General features: G+C 42.3%; 1 protein-coding gene across 6 annotated transcripts in view; it reads right to left on the bottom strand.

The window, feature by feature from the left end:
• The window catches only part of LOC307147062 (transmembrane protease serine 9-like), a 46,036-nt gene extending 28,181 nt beyond the window's left edge, over nt 1–17,855 (bottom strand). For 2 of the 6 annotated variants that reach the window (XM_079851516.1, XM_079851517.1), the window contains exons 1-6: nt 17,694–17,855; nt 17,473–17,555; nt 15,037–15,060; nt 14,791–14,962; nt 14,427–14,701; nt 6,373–6,530 (exon numbers count right to left, since the gene is read on the bottom strand). In XM_079851516.1, the coding sequence (XP_079707642.1) occupies nt 6,373–6,530; nt 14,427–14,701; nt 14,791–14,962; nt 15,037–15,060; nt 17,473–17,512 (669 nt within the window). In that variant the 5' untranslated portion in view covers nt 17,513–17,555; nt 17,694–17,855. The remainder of the gene's footprint in view (nt 1–6,372; nt 6,531–14,426; nt 14,702–14,790; nt 14,963–15,036; nt 15,061–17,472; nt 17,556–17,693) is intronic. The other 4 variants (XM_079851518.1, XM_079851519.1, XM_079851520.1 and 1 more) reach the window with 4 other exon arrangements.
• Nucleotides 17,856–21,497: the final 3,642 nt, after the last annotated feature.

The following is a 21,497-nucleotide window of genomic DNA, read 5'->3' as shown; positions in this document are numbered from 1 at the left end:
CGATTGTGGGTATGGCCTCTGCAGAGTCCGTCCCTCAACAGCTAGATGAAACTGTACGTGAGACACTGAATAACGCCAGAGCTCCATCTACTCGGGCTAATTTCTCCATAAAGTGGAGAATTTTTTCAGAGTGGTGTTTAGGCTTGAATGTTGATCCAATAACCTGCTCTGTGCCACTTGTCCTTAGATTCCTGCAGGCTCAACTGGATCAGGGCAAAGCAGCCAGCACAATCAGGGTTTATGCTTCATCTATTTCAGCATCTCATAGGGGAGTGGATGGCCAGCCATTAGGCCGACATCCCTTGGTAGGTCAGTTCCTGAAGGGAGCTCGTCGCTTATGTCCAAATCGCACTTTGCGGGTACCCAATTGGGATTTGCCTTTAGTACTAGACTCTCTCACTAAGCCCCCGTACGAGCCTATGGCGGATGCAGATTTAAAAGCTTTGTGTCTCAAGACAGCTTTTCTCTTGGCTATATGCTCTGCTAAAAGGGTAGGAGAATTGTGTGCGCTATCTATTAGTGAGGATTGTTTACGTTGGAGGCCGGATGGCACAGGGGTGACACTCTGGCCCAACCCTGCCTTTTTACCAAAAGTACTTAATCCTCAGTTCAGAAATCAAGTCCTGGAGTTAGTTCAATTTCAACCCCCTTCTTCACAGACAGATCAGCATAGTTTGCTCACCCTTTGTCCAGTAAGGGCATTACGCACCTATGTAAACTTTACTCAGGCCTTGAGGAAGTCTCATTCTCAGCTTTTTGTTTGCTATGGAAAGGCCAGACTAGGGTTGCCACTTTCTAAGCAACGTTTGTCACATTGGTTGGTTGAGGTTATTTCTCAGGCTTATACGGAAAGAGGGTTTCCAGTTCCTATGGGAATACGGAATACGCCCACTCAACCAGAGGTGTAGCTACTTCATGGGCCGCACTAAAAGGAGTTCCGGTGGGGGAGGTCATGGGCATGACTTTGTTTACATAAGGTCTCGAGAGAAGGCGGAACGAAGGTTATCATCCTATTAGACCGTAGTGACGGTCATCCTTCGGTCTCACAGATCCATAGTTATATTCATAACTTACGTTCTGCACGTTCACATTCTTCCACCAACGAACGGAACTGTCTGTGTTTTAGAGCGTGCACAAGAATTATGCCGGTTTATGCAAAACATTCTGCAGATGATATTTAATGTTGTGTCTGCTGGCTTTATTTCTTCAACAGCTTCAAGTTTAACGCAGTTTCACACACTCGTGAAATTAAATCCCTATCATTTGTGCTGTCATTATTTATGTTTTTTTTTTTTTTTGCTTATAGTAATACTTGTAACAGTAAAGGAAGAACACAAAGTAACCCCAGTTCCCTTTCGAAAGGGAACTCGCACTGCGTCAGAACTCTACGGGGAACGCCTCCACGTGAACCGGTGTCTGAAACGCTTATCAAATCACGGCAATCCTATTGGCCGGCGACAGTCTATGACATCATCACTAGTGCGACACGGAAGTATATAAGGGGAGCCTGGAGAACATTTCAACATCTTTTTGTCTTCGGGGACAGTTTTGTTTGTACGCTTCAACCTGAAACTTCAAAAAGGTAATCATAGCTTGTGAAAGACGCTTCAGGAAGTGTGTGCATCTGTGTCTAAGATATTGATACTTAATGACACACAACTTGTGTGTTTACTGTTTGGGCTCAGAGCGAGAGAAAACTCCACTCTTGTATGCTCTCTTCTCGAGGGAAGAGGGACAGACATCTGTACCAGGCGATTCGGGTCCTCGCGCTGAGGCAGAGCAGAGATTGGAATCGTGGGGTTTTTCAGAGGGAGCTCGCTGAGGAGGTTGAGAGAGTTGTTAATCTCTCATGCCCTTCAGAGACTCGCGAGAGTGAGCTGCAGGATGAGGATGTGTTGTTACTAACATCCTCTGATCCAGCAGCAAGTGCTCTGCTGTGTATAAAAACAACTAGCCCAAGACAGCAGGAGACGGCTGATGAGGGTGAAGAGGATATACAACCCAAACCCTCACAGCCACCTTGCACCGCATATGTTAAGCTGTTGAGTGTTATGGAACACGCTTCAACGAGGCTTCTGCTGTCGTTGGAGCATGTAAGGGAAGAGACCACTCATGACAGACTTCACGAATGGTTTCTTTCCAGCCATAAAGCTCCAGCTGTCGTGAGCCTTCCATTCCTGCCAGATCTACACAATAAGATCGGGAAGGCATGGAAGAACCCGTATTCAGCGCATTCATCATTATCAGCAAACTGATGAATAATTCTGGTTCCCTGTTAGGAAGTATTAAGGGGGTGTTAAATATGGTTTTCATAGGATGGTGAAATTAGGGCCCTGAAGTTCCCATATTTAGGTAGGCTATGCATACCCTTCCCATAGGCCTCCTCTTATGTTAGAGCCGTCAGGCTTATATAACGGGTAGTGCCAATCTGTAATAGTGAACAGGTTGGCTGTATGGAAAATTCTCTAGTGAGGCCACCGTTCATCCGAGCACCTATTAGACATTTTTTGTGTGAGATGGCTTCCTCCCTATCGGGAGTTATTCTACTGAGGCCACTGCTCTGTCAAGCTCCAGATAGAACTACAAAGTCAAGCAAGGGTTACCTTGATAGTCACCTTATACTAGAGCAGCAGTTCTCCTCTCACTTTAGAGAGTCGTTGAGATTATAGCTCTGAACTTCAGTCCTTTATATTCGTGTGTCGGCCCTCACGGTACCGCCTCAATTTCTGGCTTAGGCTTAGTAACTAGGAAATTGGTGGCAGTTTGCTAAGCATTCTCGCCTTGAGCCTCTCAGTATCTGAGTGTAGGCTCCTTAGAGCTAGAGCCCATCAGGATAATTTATTCCTGTAAATCTAGTTGTTCCTAGTACTGGCCTCCTCTTACTACAAGAGTCGTCTAGCCAAGGCCCGCCTTTTGCACTAGGCGTAAAAATGCTGGTGGTGTTACAGAGTAGATAGCAGCATAGGTAGCGGGCTATCTTCAAAAAGCCTCCCATGCAGATATCTCATGGGCGTTGTCAGGCCTTTTCTCTCTAGAAAGTAAGAAGCAGTATGCTTAGGCCTCTGCCCTTTAGAGCTGAGTTTTGTAGCTAGTTTATCCAGCTAGGCCTTAAAATTGAAAAAGGATTTTTTTCCGCTGAGCCCCTTGAATAAAATAAAGTCATAAGGTTGAATGTCATTGGCCGCTTATTGTGGCCTCCATTTCCTTGGGTTAAGTAGAGAATGTAAAATCTGTCTTGGAAAAATACAGGATAATAGGCCTCGACCCTGATACATTCCTCAGGGTCATTGTTAGGGTCTTTATTTAGAGTACTTTGCTACCCATAGCTCATATGATATCATCCTTCACCACCCAGGCTCAGGTAGTTTCAGATTAGTTACTCCCTCCCACTTGGGATGGTTGAGTATGCTCCATTAGAGCCGAAGCACTGCCTGGGCTGATGCCGTGACATTTGAAGCTGTAGGCCTCCTCGATAGTCCGGTAGCGTAAGATTGTACCCCCCTCGCTTTAAAGGGTCGATAGCACTTCTGCTGATTACACTGCCTGTTGGCAATGTAAACCTAAGGGCTGGAGGTGCTCCCCTTATTAGGGTCCCTTTCAGAGTGCCCAGCATCCACAGAGCTCTGAAGCACTGTGTAGATCCAGGATCGAGTAGAGTCACTCCCCTCGTTCGCAAGGGTTAGAAAGCACTATGCTGAGTTCTACTCTCCAGGATGCCCGTCTCTATGATCCGGTCTGTGAGTGATTACTGTCACGATCTACAGTCCTCACTATTGGATGCCTCCACAAGTAAGGCAAGTAATACTAGAGACTCTGTTTAAAAAGCACTGCCTGGGCTGACGTCCGTGAAAGTCAAAGCTGTAGACCTTACAGTAGGCCTCCTCAATAATCTGGTAGCGTAAGATTGTACTCCTCTTGCTTTAAAGGGTTGATAGCACTTTTGCTGAGTACACTGCCAGTTACCAAAGTGAAATAAGTATAACCAGGCCCACAGAGATGTCTGTGAGAGTACCTGACTTCTGTGGCTATCTCTGCTAACAGTCCCGCTATCAAGTAGTTAGGCCTTGACAGGCCCCATTGAAGGTGGATCCCCAATGAGCTGGATGCTTAGCATTGCAAAGGCAAAACCTAGCCCAGAGCCTGGTCAATACTTATCAGGTTTTGAGTATAGTGTTCCAGAATCTATCTGAGGATCGTTCTGTATGAATACTTAGCTCCCTAAGTCTGGTCGGAAGGTCGAAGGACTCTCACAAGGCCTCCCTGTTAGATCAGCCCTAGAGCTGGAGGCGCTCCCCTATTAGGGTCCCTTTCAGAGTGCCCAGCCTCCACATGGCTTTGAAGCACTGTGTAGATCCAGGATTGGGTAGAGTTACTCCCCTCTTTCGCAAGGGTTAGAAAGCGCTATGCTGAGTTCTACTCTCCAGGATGCCCATCTCTATGATCGGGTCTGAGTCATCACTGCCACTATCTGCAGTCCTCCCTATCGGATGCCTCCACAAGTGAGGCAAAATATGTTAGAGACTCTGTTTAAGAAACAGACAGGTTGTTGGCAAGACTAGGTCATTAATTTAGACCAGGTCAGCCTCCCTGGTGGCATGTGGGGTTGACTTCGTGTCCCCCTCAGAAAGTGACTGGACGGGACCCCTTTGGACCCCCTGGTCATATTCTCTTAAGGGAACCCTCCTCTAAAGTCGGCTGTGGTATCCATGCCCTTGAGCTGGCTCAGGGTCAAGTGCTTCATGTCAAAGCACAAAGTTACTTCCTCGTTTAGCATCAAACTCGGGCAGTGGCTGTAGGGAATACTGTCACTGACAGGGGGAGTGTTTTTGGCATTTCAGTGAAACTTTGGACCATTTTGTGACGTTTTTTGTCACAGCCATAATTTGGCATGCACTCCCCTCAGCATGGCAGCGTGGGACGATCGTTACCCATAGCGTTCTGACGCAGTGCGAGTTCCCTTTAGAAAGGGAACGTCTCAGGTTACGACTGTAACCTATGTTCCCTGAGAACAGGGAATGAGACACTGCGTCTTTCCGCCATGCCGTGGGGATGCCTGCTGAACAGTCCCCTCAGACGATAAGTTGTTGACATGTTCTCCAAGCTCCCCTTATATAATTTCGGGTTGCACTAGTGATCATAGGCTGTCGCCGGCCAATCGGATTGGCGTGATTAGATAAGCGTTTCAGACACCTATTCACGCGGAGGCGTTCCCCATAGCGTTCTGACGCAGTGTCTCGTTCCCTGTTCTCAGGGAAATGAAAACTTTAGCGTAAGTTCTGCCAGGAAGACTCAATCAGTGCGTCATATATTACCTCACTTCTAACCAATCATGTGCTAACACTCGCAGTATAAAAGATTGGTACTTACATTTGTCTGAGTTCGCAGATGCTGACGCTGCCAATTACCTCCATCCTCCCCAACCACCACCAAGATGGTACCTTCCCCTTCATCCTCCCCACCACCACCAGGATGGTCCCTTCCTTTACCTCCAGGGGGTCGGCTGCGCCCCTGCCTTCGTCTTCAGGCAGGATATGCAGCTTCCGCTACCCTCGCATTGCGCGCTAAGGATGGGGCCTACGCCAAAGAACTTTATAAATTTATGCTTGCTGGGCTGTTAATAAATATACGCTTGTTATATCAATTTATCTCCCGAGTCTTTCTGGTAGAACATAGGTTACAGTCGTAACCTGAGACGTTTTGCATGATGCATATGTGCGTGGTGGCGCAACTGGTAAATCGTGTGCGCTTGGGTTCGAATCCAGTCGCTAGTTTTTTCTACGTTCAATGTACATACATCTGTTTCCATTGTCTCTCTGATGTTCCCCGGATAAGTAAGTTACTGGTATACTGGTGGTTGTCAGTAAAAGGCAAATTCTTAAGCTGTGTCATATTTATAAAGATTACTTTATTGTACTTTATTGTTCACAATATACATGCATTGTCATTGAAGATCAATTTAAACTAGTAACCCTTGATATTCTGAAATGTATAATGCTATTTAAATTATAGTTTCAGTATTTACAATACTGATTTTTTTAACATGTTTCTCCTAAAGTAAAATTGAAGACATCTGAAAACAAAGCTGATACCTAAATGAGACATATAAGAGAATCACTCCCTAGTATTCTGACTAGAGTACTCCTGTCAGAGCCATAGCCTTGTGGGCAGCACATCGACATCGAGACACAACTGCACCTCAGGACAGGTGTGCGAAGCACTGATTTGAGGGACAATATTAAGTGATATTAAGGAACAATATGATCATGATGGATCTGCTTCATAGCCGTGCATGTTAAAGAAAACCCCTTGGAAAGTTTCACAATAAATCACAATCAAGAATTCAACAATGTTGTGGGAACTGTTGTAACTTACATAACATGTTCCTTTGCCCGTCTTTCCTCCAGCACAGATCATTGTTGGAGTGATTTTTATGTCCCAAAATGTAATGTCTTGAAACCTGCAGTCACACTCCTTATTCCCCACCACATTTACCTGCACTTCCTGCAGAGTTCCAGAACTGGGCTTAGCACCTAATTATCATATCAAGAAAACAGGCTTTTAAGACATTCTGGTGAAAATATGGATCACTGTATGATACACTTACAGTACAGATTTAATAATAATAATAATAATAATAATAATAATACGATTAATATAAATGTTAATTTAATTCTCTCGCCATTAAAATATATTTAAAAACTTTTAATTCCATTGATAACAGAAAACAACTTTCATGAAAAATAATCTTGGTAACACTTTACAATACGGGTGCACTTATATGCATTAATTCATGCTTAACTAATGCACAGATAACCATGTGTTAATGTATGACTCATGAAGAACTAAACCATTAATTAATGATTACTGCATCAGAAACTAATAAAGATTCTATATGATTAATATATTAAGTAATATATTAATTGTTATTAATTAAATGTGTCATAATGTATTAATTTCATAATAACATATTTTATAAACTAAAAGTGTAAATTAATGCGTTAATTACCACAACTGGATAAAGCAATGTACTTCAACTTCCAGTTGTCTGCTTTAATTAATCATTAACTAAAGATTTGTAAATGTATCATTATGTTATGACTTTACTTATTGAGGCACATGACTATTAACTTATTGTTGAGTAATATGCCAGGGTATTGACAGTTTGCACATACAGTGAATGTAATGTCAAAGAATGTATTTGAAGGATGGGTAAGTTGGGCTGCACACAAATATCAGCACACCAGAATCTGAACTCCTGACCGCTGTTACACTGTTTAAACTGGACGAGACCAGCTGTGTACACTGGACATGACAGACCATTGCAAGTCCATTTGTCCTTCATAACAGAACTAGCGCAAGAGCTCAGAGTACGTCAGAAATAGAGTGTGGCATCGGTTTACTGTCGGGGTTTTGTCGTGTAGCGTTGCGCCACATCCAGTGTCCAGACTATGATGGACGTTCTATTGTCTTTGTCCAGTCTAGACACAGTGTTATGAAATAGCAGTGCTCGACCGCATGTTCTCAGTGTACCACGACCTCAAGCTTAACCTGACATATTCCTGTGCCATGAACAACAAGGTTCATCGGACTCAGTGAAATCTTGGTTGTACATGATGGTTGGAAATTGAAATCCATGGTTTAGAGTGGATGTCAAAACCAAAATGGCATTATACTTAACAATTAGTTAATAGTCATGTGCCTCAACAAGTAAAGTCATAACATAATGATACATTTGCAAATCACTAGCTAACGATTAATTAAAGCAGACAATTTGAAGTTGAAGTACATGACTTCAACCCATTGTGGTAATTAACGCATTAATTTACACTATTAGTTAATAAAATATGTTATTAAGGAATTAATACATTATGACACATTTAATTAATAACAATTCATATATTACTTAATCTATTAACCATATAGAATCTTTATTAGTTTCTGATGCAGTAATCATTAATTAATGGTTTAGTTCTTCATGAGTCATACACTAACACATGATTATCTGTGCATTAGTTAAGCATGAATTAATGTATATTAGTGCACAATTATTGTAAAATGTTTCCATCATCTCAAAATGTCACAAATGTCATTCAGGAAGGGCTGACTTTATATTTCTGTTAACAGAATGTGACCTTTGTCTTTTGCATATAAAATGCATAAAATGTGTGACTGCATTTTGTCAATTGGACTTACTTCAGTCTATGAAATTAGTCACAATTAGTCAAATTCATATGAACATTCAGAACTTTTGTGTTTTGTGCTAAGCTGATGAGGTCAGCAATGCAATGGAAAAGGGAAAAGCAATGGTAAGGAAAATGATGAACAAATCTGAGATAAATCTTAAGGTCAAGGTAAAAAAAAAGTAAAAGTTGACTTAATATTTGTAAATGTTACATACAATTTTGGGTTATTTTAAGGTGTCCTTGTTACAGTGTAATTATACATTTAACTACTGAGTGATATAACTGCATGTGCTAACTATAGGGTTAGGATTAGGTTTGGTTTAGGGTTAGTTGCTGTCATGTGTTGAATTTGTTTTCTGTTCTGTTCATTCTTGACTTTCATTGTTATATATTGCTCCTTATATATCTCAGTTCATGCCATTCTTTGTTCGGTGTCATCTTTACTTTGTGTGGTAAACTTTGCTAATACTCCTTAAGCCTGGTTCACACGGCAGGATAATTAGGCCGATTTTAGCCCCAATTCACCCCTTCCGACAATCTTAAGGATACTCCGATTATTGTAAAATAATCTGATCAGATATTCCTGCCATGTGTGGTGTGTTAAGACTGCTCTCGTCTGCTCGGAAGGACGTCGGGACCGTTCCGATCTCAAATCGGGGATATCCAACATGTTGGATTTTTTTGGCCCGATTTCTCCTCGTGTGTGGTGTCCCCCGCGACAAACGAGCACGCAGCCTGTGGACTGTGGCTTGTAGATTTTTTCTTTCATCCATTGGCTGCTCTATATTTTATCACGCTATCATTCATTCAAGTGCCAAGAAACAATTCAAGCGCGATAAAACGCAAAAATAAGAACTTAAATCTGTACTGGTGGCGCACTGTCGGTAAATCTCCTCTCTGTGTGATGCACACAACACACACACACACACACACACACACACACACAGGACTCATGCGCACAGAATGCTGCTTCAGCCGCATTGAGTTCTCTTTCACGCTTGAACGGACAAAAACACACAAAAGTATGCCAAAATGTTCACTTTGTTGAGTATCCTCGTAAGCACAGTATTAAATTACGTTTGATCTCGAGGGATTTTGCGAGATTTCCCGTCTGACCTGGGAATGCTCGGGAGTCAAATCGTGTTGATTTTGCCGTGTGGCTGCGCACCACACACCGTACGACCAAAACTGTTAGACCCGTGATTTTTTATCGCCGTGTGTGGAGTCTCTCAGGTTTGGAAAATCGGCCGACAATTTTAAAATCGTCCCGTGTGAACCAGGCATTAGTTTATTTTGTAAGTCCCCAAGTTATATTATTAAAGCCAGTTGTGATAATTTCCTCTTGTTAGGCACTTCCTTGCCATCTACTATACGTAACAGAACACAGAACTCAAAGACAAGAAGAGGAAACATGAATCTGGCTGAGTCAAGTTGGTGTGACGGTGCATCAGCGATGATTGCGGCTGAAGAGAGCCTTCATCTGCAGTCACTGCAGCTTATGAGAGAGCATTCCTGAGCGCAGCAGGCTTCACAACAGTGTTTGCACGTGCAGCGATTGTTCCCCTGTGTGCCTCAAAACTAAGGAGCTAGTTTCCCAAACTGAAAGAGTAAACACGGGTGTGACGTTACGTCTTTCTAAAGATGTCATTCAACCCGTGTGTTTATGGAGCGGTTATTTCCTCTCTCCGTCTGACAGTCATGATCACTGCCTCACGTGTCTGGGCCGGAAGCATGCTGATGTGGCGTTTGTAGATGAGTCATGCACCCACAGCGGAAAGATGACCATCGCGATCCAAATACCTCGAAAGAGGTGGAGTACCCTCTGCTATTCTCCGATCTAGTCCTTCTGCCCAGCAGAAGGCTGCTTTGGCTAATACACTGGGTGACCTGAGGATCACAGTGGAGGCCCCCCTTTCCTCTAGCGCATCGCAAGCTGTGGAGCTTCCGGTTGAGATTGCTGGTCCTTCTCAGAGGAGTCCCAGCGTTTAATACTGGGCTCTGGCGGAGGACCAGATGTCCATTGCTGCATCGGAGAGTGAGCTATAGTCTTCTGGGGATGAAGATTCGGCTGCGCATCCCCCTTCGAGGAGAGTAGCATTGTTCGAGTCTGAACCTGAGCTGAAGGCCATGCTTTCCTGGGTTGCTGAGAGCGTCTGGCTCGAGTCGAGTGGAACCCTCCACCGTGTCCCGAATGTTCAAGGCTGGATGATATCTCGGGGCAGCGCATGCTGAACATCAGCAAACCCCAGTGCCTCTCTTCCCAAAAGTGCCTGAGGAGGTTACAAAGTCGTGGAAGGCACCTTTTTCTGCCCAAAACCGCTCTGGCGCCTTCTCCGCTCTCACTACCCTCGATGGTGGGGTGGCCAAAGGGTAAGTGGGTAACCTCCAGGTGGAGTGTGCAGTTGCGATGCAGCTTTGCCCGCAATGTGCTGCCGCCTGGCGGGGTAGTCCGTGTCTCCCATCCAAGGCCTGGAAGTTAGGCCCAGGCCTACAGTGCTGCTGGACAGGCTGCCTGTGCCCTGCACGCCATGACCCTCCTGCAAGTCTACCAGGCCAAGGCACTCAAACAGCTGCACGTGGGTGGTTCTGACCCAGGGTTGTTGCGGGAACTGCGCACAGTGACGGACCTCGCCCTATGGGCGACGAAAGTCACAGCGCAGTCCCTTAGGCAGATGATGTCCAGACTTGTGGTCCAGGACCGTTATCTATAGCTGAACCAGGCTGAGATGAGGGAGTCCGACAAAGTTTGCTTTCTCGACTCCCCAGTCGCCCAGACCGGCCTCTTCGGTAACGCTGTCGATAACTTCGTCCAGCAGTTCTCGGCAGCACAGAAGCAGACCAAGACACACCGACATCAGCTCTTCGTCAGCTCTTTGCACACCCTCCCTCCCTTGTTGAACTTATCACGGTGCAAGGACTGTCACATGTTCAATTTGTTTTCTGTTCTGTTCATGCCTGAGTTTCATTGTTAGTCTTCTAGTAAATTAAATTAGATCTGTTCTCTTCCATTTCCTTCCTGGTGTGTTACTATGGTTCCACAATGATATCGTATTCTATTCAGGTGTGTCTAGTTAATTAATCCCTTTGTTTTGTTCCTTATATATACCGCCAGTTCATGCCATTCTCTTTTCGTTGTCGTCTTTGAGTGGTAAAATTTGCTAAAAGTTTAGTTCCCAAGTTATATTATTAAAGCCAGTTGTGATCATTTCCTCTTTTCGGGCACTTCCTTGTCATCTACTATACATGACAGTTGCATGTAGTTATGTATCATTTTTAGTTATTACTATAGTAACTAACATGTGTAACAAGGACACTGTCAAATAAAGTGTTTCCCAATTGTTTATGATGTGAATTAATTCCAATATAGAAATATTGAAAGTAATTCCAGATAATTTATATTTACTTTAGAATCATTAAGATGATTAAGTAAAGGAGCAAGACATTTTTAAATCAACACAGAAGAATTTGAAGGGAACAATAACATGGTAAAGGAAAATGTTAATGGATTAATAAAACTTAATGGATATTTTAATTATATTTGATTGATTTAACAAGTGGATACTGTAATATTTATGTAAGCCTATGTTGTGTTTTATTTTGCCAGTATTGCCTGAAGAAAATCTGGAGTTTGGCCAGGGGGCTTGTTCTGACATTTGGTCAGAAGACGTTTATCATCAGAAGAGGTTCATCGTTGTTCTTTCAATTTTCTAGTTGTCACGTTTTCATGGACTTTCAGTTTGTTTTCATGGACTTTTTTTTCACCTTCATCACTGTCTTCAACTGTTTAGTTAATTATCAATATCATCATTAGTTCAGTGTCTGCACCTGTCTAGTATAATCAGTTCATTTGTAATCATCGTCATCACCTGTTCTGTTCTCATCATCTGTGTATTTAAGTTCTCCCTTCTCACTCTTCAGTTGTCGGTCAATGTTTGTGTTCACACTCTGTTTGTGCACGCACACTGTTCCGTGTATTCTTCAGCTTAAATAAATATTGAGTGTTTTGGATCTCTGCCTGGAGCTTCATCTTCTTCTACCTTGAGACGTTACAGATTGACCGACCCTAAAAAGTAAGAGGAAAGCTTTTAAGATGGGAATTCTCCTCACTCTGCTCACCCCAATTCACTCACTCCTCACCACCTTCCAAGACTTATTGAGGATTACGTCGCCGAATTCTTGGAGCTCTCTGCTGGGGTAAGCTGGGCAGATGATGTCCTTAAGACTGTCTTTTGGTATGGACTTGATGATCATCTGCACCAGCGAGCCCCAGCATCCACTTTCCCGGGAACCTTTGTCGCCTACCTGGATCATGTGCTGTGGTTGAGTGGTTCAGCCTTCACTGTAGGTGAAGTTGAAGAGGACATCACCACTCAACCGCAGTCACCAGCCATCTTCGCCACGCCACCCATCTTCATCCCGAGCACCAGTTTAGCCAAGCCAGCATTACACACCAGCACTATCAACTCTGCACAGCACGCCAGTCACGCCGAGCCCGCATCTTACGCAAGTTCCGCAGAAGCCAATGCCGACAGCATCATGCCCGCCGTGCGAGAAACTGACAGCATTGCACCCGCAGAGTGGTTCTTCACGCCGGTCCCACCTCGCTTGGAACTCCCTCCATCGCTGATCCCACCTAGCTCAAAGCCCTCTTCACAGCTGGTCCTGCCCAGTTCAAAGCCCTTTTCGCCGCTGGTTCCGTCCAGCTCAAAGCCCTTTTCGCCGCTGGTTCCGTCCAGCTCAAAGCCCTTTTCGCCGCTGGTTCCGTCCAGCTCAAAGCCCTCTTCATCGCTGGTCCCGTCCAGCCCAGACCCTTCACCGCTGGTCCCGTCCAGCCCAGACCCTTCACCGCTGGTCCCGTCCAGCACAGAGCCTTCACCGCTGGTCCCGTCCGGCACAGAGCCTTAACTGCTGGTCCCGTCCAGCACAGAGCCCTCTCCGCTTGTCCCGTCAGCCCAGCCAGAGACTGTTCATGTCCCGTCTACCCAGCCAGAGACTGAGCCTGTCCCGGTTCCAGTTCCTGCGCCAGAGCCCGCTGATCCAGCGACAGAGCCCTCATCCCCGCCGGTCCCGTCCGGCTCGAAGTCCTCATCACTGCCGGTCCCGTCCGGCTCGAAGTCCTCATCACTGCCGGTCCCGTCCGGCTCGAAGCCCTCATCACCGCCGGTCCCGTCCGGCTCGAAGCCCTCATCGCTGCCCAGCACTGCGCCCTCATCACTGCCCATCGCTGCGCCCTCATCGCTGCCCAGCACTGCGCCCTCATCACTGCCCAGCACTGCGCCCTCTTCGCTGGTCCAGGACTCTATACCAGGGAGCCTCCCCAAGAAAGCCTCCTGACCAGCCCGATCCGCCAGGACCGCTAGAGGGGTGGTCTCCTGTCCCACCATGGCCTCCGGACCAGCCCGATCTGCCAGGACCGCTAGAGGGGTGGTCTCCTGTCCCGCCATGGCCTCCGGACCAGCCCGATCCGCCAGGACCGCCAGAGGGGTGGTCTCCTGTTCCGCCATGGACGCCTGAGGGTCCTTCAGCTCCGCTCTGGACGCCCGAGGGTCCATCATCTCCGCCTTGGTCATCGAGGCCATCCTGGAGTCCGTCCGCCTTCACCCTGGTCACCCTCCTGTCCCGGACTCCAGGATGCCCACCCCTGGATTATGTCACGTTTTCATGGACTTTCAGTTTGTTTTCACCTTCATCACTGTCTTCAACTGTTTAGTTAATTATCAATATCATCATTAGTTCAGTGTCTGCACCTGTCTAGTATAATCAGTTCATTTGTAATCATCGTCATCACCTGTTCTGTTCTCATCATCGGTGTATTTAAGTTCTCCCTACTCACTCTTCAGTTGTCGGTCAATGTTTGTGTTCGCACTCTGTTTGTGCACGCACACTGTTCTGTGTATTCTTCAGCTTAAATAAATATTGAGTGTTTTGGATCTCTGCCTGGAGCTTCATCTTCTTCTACCCTGAGACGTTACACTAGTACAGTAATTCTTAATTTTTAGTTTTTTAGTTTTTGACTCCGGTAAGAGAAATCCTAAGCTTTCCATTAAGGTATAATGTCAGGTTTCAGTATGTGGGTCCTAATTAAAAGTTTAAGGAAACTAAATTGGCAAAAGTATCTCACTTTATCAGGTTTAGTAAGGTTTTCAATAAAATGTTGTACAATAACAAATACTTTGTTATTTTTCATCTGGTTACATAATCCAGATTACATGTAGTCCAATGTGTCAAATTGATGATCATTACCTACAAAGCCGGTTTCTCCCCATCCAGTGGACCAGCAGGTGGTGCCAGTGTAAAAGACACTGTCATTAGCAGCCAGGCAGATTGGGCTGATGTAGCTGGTAAAGTTCACTGGCTCACTCAATCTCAGCAAGGCGATGTCATTGGTCAACTGTGAAGGGACATAGTCTGGATGTGTAATGATGGATTGGACTCCTCGACTCACCTCGTTTGGGTTAGAGACTGAAGTGTTTTGGCTTTGTCTGCCCAGATAAACAGTCCAGTTACTGTCTGAGGATCTAAATGTGAAAAACAATTATCTTTAACAAATGCACTTTCAAATTAAATCACACATTATCTGATTTGTACATCTATTTTGTGTTCTTACGAGAAGTAAACGCAGTGAGCGGCAGTGAGCACCCATTCGTGGCTGATGAGGGACCCTCCACAGATGTGATAGTCATAAATTTGTAGACTGACCTGCCAAGGCCAGTTCCCCACAGGTGCATCTTCACCTCCCACAATACGAGTGTTCAGTGAGGAAACCCCACAGTGTTGTGCTGAAGGGAATAGTGAGAACTGTAAATAATACACAAATTTTTTTATATTTTTTATACTTTAAACACATTGTTACCTTTTATAGCTTTTCTCGTGCCATCTAAAATGTAAAAGGACAGAAGTAGTTAAATAAAAGTCAAACAGTGTGAGTATGTTCAAGATTAATCACTTTGTGGTTCACAATCTTAACTGTTGCAGAATCTCTGCTCATTTCAGTATTTTTGATACTGGTGATACTCCAATCGATAGATACTCCAATTGACTGGGCATGAATAAGCTGATAATCACATCCTATGAATCCAGCTGCGGCTAAGTTGCTAACTAGTAAATGTATTCAGCAAAATACCAATATTAAAAAAATAAACAAGATCAAAAAAAAAAAAAAAAACTTTTGTGATTTCCTGTTATGTGCCATGTTTTGTAGTCCTTTGTAGTTTTTCTTGTTAATTAGCTCAGTGATTATTCCAAGGTGTGTCTTTATTTTTGAAGTGTGGATCCATGCCCAAGCGTGCCACACGAGTCCTGAAAAGTCAACCCAAAGTGTCTCAATTGCCCCCAGGTGGCTGGATGCAGTATAGGTCATAAACCCCGCCCTCTCCATGTAATGTAATGGGCGTGAGACAGACTAAACAATCAAATTACACTTCAAATATTTTTTCCCAAAGATGGTTTGTTATTTTAGGCCCTCTTATCACGCTGCTGTTAGTTTAAGAGTTTGTTCATTAAATAAGTCCAGGGGCCCGAGGCAGCGTGCCTGTTGCACACAGCCGGTGGTGGAGGCATCTTCTGAGACAACAACATGCCTGGACACTTGTTCTAGCGGGACTCCTGCCCGTAGAAAAGCCAGGTCTGACCACGGGCTATAAGCTCTGCGACAAACCGGTGTGATTATCACCTGGTGTGCGACACGGTGCCATGCCCATCTCGGAACTCGGCTGTGTAACCAGCATCTTATATGAAGCAATCCAAGGGGAGTGACCGTGGCTGTGAATGCCATATGACCCAGGAGCCTCTGAAACAGTTTCAGCAAAAGTCCTGGGCACGCTCTTTTGTGAGACGTGCTGTCATGTTGACCGAGTCCAACTCCATATCGAGAAAAGAGATACTCTGCATGGGGGAGAGTTTGCTCTTTTGCCAGTTGACCCAAAGCACCAGATGGCTGAGGTGCCTGAGCACCAGGTCCCTGTGTTCACACAACTACAATTCTAAAATTGGTTGTAACCCACCGCCTTTCCTTTCATGCTTCACTTTTCAGGACTCGTGTGGCTTTTGGGCATGTGTCCACACTTCGAAAATCCACCGGAAATAGAACATCCGGGAACTTCTGGCATACTCTTTTCAACGTACTATGCTTTGGGACACACTTATTTTAATCTCACATACTGTTTAGGATGGATAGTATGGACACGCAGGGTAGGTTTTAAGTACACAGTAATAGGCAAACAAAGTAAGCGCTGTAGAAGCCTGACTTAATGTCAGCTGGAGGAACCGGCTCTATCAGACTCCCAGAAACCGAGCAAGTGGGACCAGTGTGACCACAGTTTTATCACCTCCATCTGCTTCTGTACTGCCAAGAACTGCTTGACAAAGTTAGAAATTTAGAAACTTTAGGCTGTCATGTCTAAAATGGACTATCGACATAAAGTGTCACCCCAAATTAAAATGTTTGTGTAGTAAGTGATTTAAAAATGTTATATTTCTGTGATTTACCATCTATTAAGGAAACTGCACAATATTCATCATTGTTTAATTAGTGTTGGTTTTACAGTTTTGAGTAATAAATTGCATAATAAAATACATATATACATATAATAAAAACAATATAACCCCCTGTTCTAAAGTGAAAAGGATGTCCACATTAATTTTTGATTTGTATGGCACTTATTGAGTGAGGTTCAAGTTTATTCACCAGAATAAGTTACCAGTAATACAGTACTAAAGGCAATTTTTAGTGCATTCATGCTCAACTACTGCATAAATAATGGCTAATATTCCTTTACTTTATGTTCAGTTAATTATTTACTACTGGTGTGTTAATGCCTAACTACCGCATTATTATGGACCCTTAAAATAAAATGATACCAACTGAAGACAACCCATGAACTGTACAACCAGATGACCTATTATAGGCTACCACCTGAAAATCTCCATTTTTTTTTTTTTTTTTTGTCAATTTCACAAACAATTATAAAGAAATGGCAAGTAACACATCAAATTAAACATGAAATGTTGAAGTAGAAAGACTGAAATAACATTCTCTTGTAAAACGTAATAATCATTGTTTTATTTAAAATTTATATATATATATGTGTATATATATATATATATATATATATATATAAATGATTATTTCCTTTGGGCTGAGTTAGTTGCCCTTTCTAAACACCTGTTGTTGAATTGCCATTGTAGGAAACAGTAAATTATTTGCATTCATTTCTACAAAAATATATAAATAATAAATAAAATCTTTCAGACGTGTTATAAGTATTGACAAAAACTAAGAAAAACTTACTGATGAGAAATATCAGCATCAGATACTTCAGATACTCCATTGTAATAAAAGCAGATTCAGTTGGCTCTAAAAATGGATTGGAGCTGCGGAGAAAATACATGTAGAAATATACAATCATGACTCATTATATAGAATACATATTAATACATCTATGAAAGTCCTATAAGTTATATTTTTGTCTCAAAATAAGTTAAATAATATCTGGAAAAACCCTTGCATACCTTGCCTTATGTTCACAGCTGTTTCTGGCAAAATCTGTCGTCTACTCACTACTGACATCTATCTAAACAGAATACCATTATGTACATAATTTGAGAATTTGAATATACACAATATGCAAAAGGTTTCTGTGTACCTGCCTCTGAACAATAAGGAAGTATTACAGCACATACAGGCTGGTTACACTAAATAAGGGGAACAAATGTCCCGTTTCAAAAACCAACAGTGAGGAGGAGCACTAACAATTGCCAAAACAAATTGCTCAGCAGAAAACTCAAGTGTATTTTACATGACAACAGAATAATGAACCTTAACATTGACGAGAACAAACACCAACTGAAAGAAACAGGGAGTATTAGAACAAATGAGGGAGCTGATGATATTAATAATAGGACACATGTGAATAGGTGAATGTAATGTAAATAAAGAATGGACTAAATAAAGGACTGGAGCTGGAAAGTATTACACTCACACACACTTTTGTGCTGCCACAACACTGTTTAACTGTGCACTGTAAACATGTTTTTGTAATTTTAACAGTAAAAAAATTTGTAAGTACACTGTAAAAAAAACCTTACTGTTGCATTTACCGTACCTTATCGTAAAAAATACGGTAGCAATTTTATATTTTACATCATTGAACTAAAATTTATGGTAAAAAGCAGGCAGCTGGTTGCAAGTGCTTTACCGTAAAAAATACGGCAGTAATATTTTAGGTTTCATGGCATTGAACTTCAGTTTATGGTATAAAATAAAACAACATGCCAGCTGTGGTTGCCTGTAATTTAAAAATATTGTATTACAAACCAATTTGTCATAAACGTTATTATTGAGAATTACCAGAGTTTCAGACGTTGATGTTTTATTGAAAATAATAAAGTTTAAAGTCACCATTATGGAGATGAGTGTTTGCTTTAGTTGGGCTCTTGACTCTTGGCTTTCAAACCTTAGATTTTCTATGACTGCTGTAACTCATTCTCCCAGCCATAATGAAAAGCTAAAAGAAGTTATAAAATATGATAAATATGGTGTGCATCTTAAAGGTGTTCCCATCCCCCACATCCTCCATTCAAACTACCTCCTGTATGTAAATAAGTATTCTTCTACAGGTATCAAGAACCCATTCAATTACAAATTCTGATCCCACAGTTAAGAACCCCTCAATAAGGGGACCAAAATCTAATTATAATGACAGACACCACCATTTGTTAAGCATATTGAATTATCTGGGTTTAGAAGGAAAATTGGCAAAAGGTTCGAGGAGTCTGTATAGGTTCCCACACGATCGCTGTGTGTACTTTTCGTTGCCAGGTAAATATTTCTATAATTCCTCAATTTCCGAATTGTTGTTATTATATTTGATTGACCAATGATTTTATTATATGAATTGGATTTTGAATTATTGTTCTATTACCTGGTCAATAAATTGTAAACATTTGATTTTATTCTGACTGACTCTGAAATTGTTTCGTATGCAGATTCGTATGTTACCGCAAGTTTTGCGTCAGATTAGTGACAACTAATATTTGGCACTGATTACTTGGTTTGCAAAGACAAGAAGCGAATTTCCATTTAGAACAGCAAATGCTGCTTGACCAATCTAAATTTGGGTGTGTCTTACCTCTGTTTTAATATAATGTTAATTTATATAAGTGTACGTGGGAAACCATGGCATGGCCAATCCAAAGCTATTATAAGTTATGTTGGTCAGCTTATATCTGTAATAGTAGCCATACCTCTTCTGAAGTAAAAGTTAAGTTAAATTCAAGTGTATGAAATTACATGGGGGCATATAGAAATATACAATCATCATGACTCATGATATAGAATACAGCAATACATCTATGAAAGTCCTATAAAAAGTTATATTTTTGTCTCAAAATAAGTTATCTGAAAAACCCTTGCATACCTTGCCTTATGTTCACAGCTGTTTCTGGCAAAATCTGTCGTCTACTCACTACTGACATCTATATATCTATACAGAATACCATTATGTACATCACTAATTTGAGAATTTAAATATACACAATATTCAAAAGGTTTCTGTGTACCTGTCCTCTTAATATAAGGAAGTATTACAGCACATATAGGCTGTAACACTCCACTTGACTACTCGGTAGAGTTTACACTAAATAAGGGGAACAAATGTCCCGTTTCAAAAACCAACAGTGAGGAGGAGCACTTACAATTGCCAAAACAAATTGCTCAGCAGAAAACTCAAGTGTATTTTACAAGACAACAGAATATGCACAGCTAAACAGTGTTGTGGCAACACAAAAGTGTGTGTGAGTGTAATACTTTCCATCTCCAGTCCTTTATTTAGACATTACATTCACCTGTTCACTTGTGTCCCATTAATAATCTCATCAGCTCCCTCATTTGTTTTAATATTTATACTCCCTGTTTCTTTCAGTTGGTGTCTGTTCTCGTCAATGTTAAGGTTCATTATGTCTGCTTCCCTTGAGTTCTCCTGTTGTATATATTTGGACTAAAAACTATTTTGTTTGAATCTTCGTCTTTGTGTGCTTCCTGCCAGCTGCACCCGTGACACTGACACTGTCGGATGAGAAAAAATGGAACTGAATTAGGCTGAATGATAACACTATATCCTCTTTAGAGCTGCTTTACAGCTGAAATTGAATTGATTTGAACCAGTCGATAAAGTATATATAAATAGTGTAAGGCAGGTTCCAGCAAGTCTGGACTACCCCTCGAGAAAACAAAAGGCTCTCATGAGAATTAACATCTGAACTCTCTCTTGCATATGTAAAAGCAACATCTGAGACGCAGCACACAGTGCAGCTCACACCTCACTTTTACAATCTTCCCCTGCTCCCCCCTGCTCCCCCCTTCTCCTCCTCACCTAAAACTCACTGAAAACCTGTGCAATGTTAAGTGTGTACAAAAAGTAACTATACATGTTTGGTATCATTTAAAGTGTCTCAGTGCGCCTGGTAAAATGGTCTCATTCTCCCAGCCATAATGAAAAGCTAAAAGAAGTTATAAAATATGATAAATATGGTGTGCATCTTAAAGGTGTTCCCTCCCCCAGATCCTACATTCAAACTACCTCCTGTATGTAAATAAGTATTCTTCTACAGGTATCAAGAACCCATTCAATTACAAATTCTGATCCCACAGTTGTGAACCCCTCAATAGGGGGACCAAAATCTAATTATAATGATAGACACCACCATTTGTTAAGCATATTGAATTATCTGGGTTTTTAAGGAAAATTGGCAAAAGGTTTGAGGAGTCTGTAGGTTCCCACACGATCGCTGTGTGTAGTTTTCGTTGCCAGGTAAATATTTCTATAATTCATCGATTTCCAAATTGTTGTTATTGTATTTGATTGACCAATGATTTTATTCTATGAATTGGATTTTGAACCTGGTCAATAAATTGTAAACATTTGATTTTATTCTGACTGACTCTGAAATTGTTCCCCCAAGCAGATTAAACAGATTCGTATGTTACCGCAAGTTTTGCATCAGATTAGTGACAACTAATATTTGGCACTGATTCAAGTGTACTTGGTTTGCAAAGACAAGAAGCAAATTTCCATTTAGAACAGCAAATGCTGCTTGACCAATCTAAATTTGGGTTTGTCTTAACTCTGTTTTAATATAATGTTACTTTATATAAGTGTACATGGGAAACCACGGCATGGCCAATCCAAAGCTATTATGAGAGAAGTTATGTTGGTCAGCTTATAGCTGTAATAGTGGCCATACCTCTTCTGAAGTAAACGTTAAGTTAAATTCAAGTGTATGCAATTCCATGGGGGCTATACCAAAGTATCTTTG

The sequence above is a fragment of the Squalius cephalus genome (genome assembly GCF_949319135.1).
Source record: "Squalius cephalus genome assembly, chromosome: 19".
Classification (NCBI taxonomy): Eukaryota; Metazoa; Chordata; class Actinopteri; order Cypriniformes; family Leuciscidae; genus Squalius; species Squalius cephalus.
Note: the sequence above shows the minus strand (reverse complement) of the source record. Positions and strands in the feature narration are given on the sequence as shown.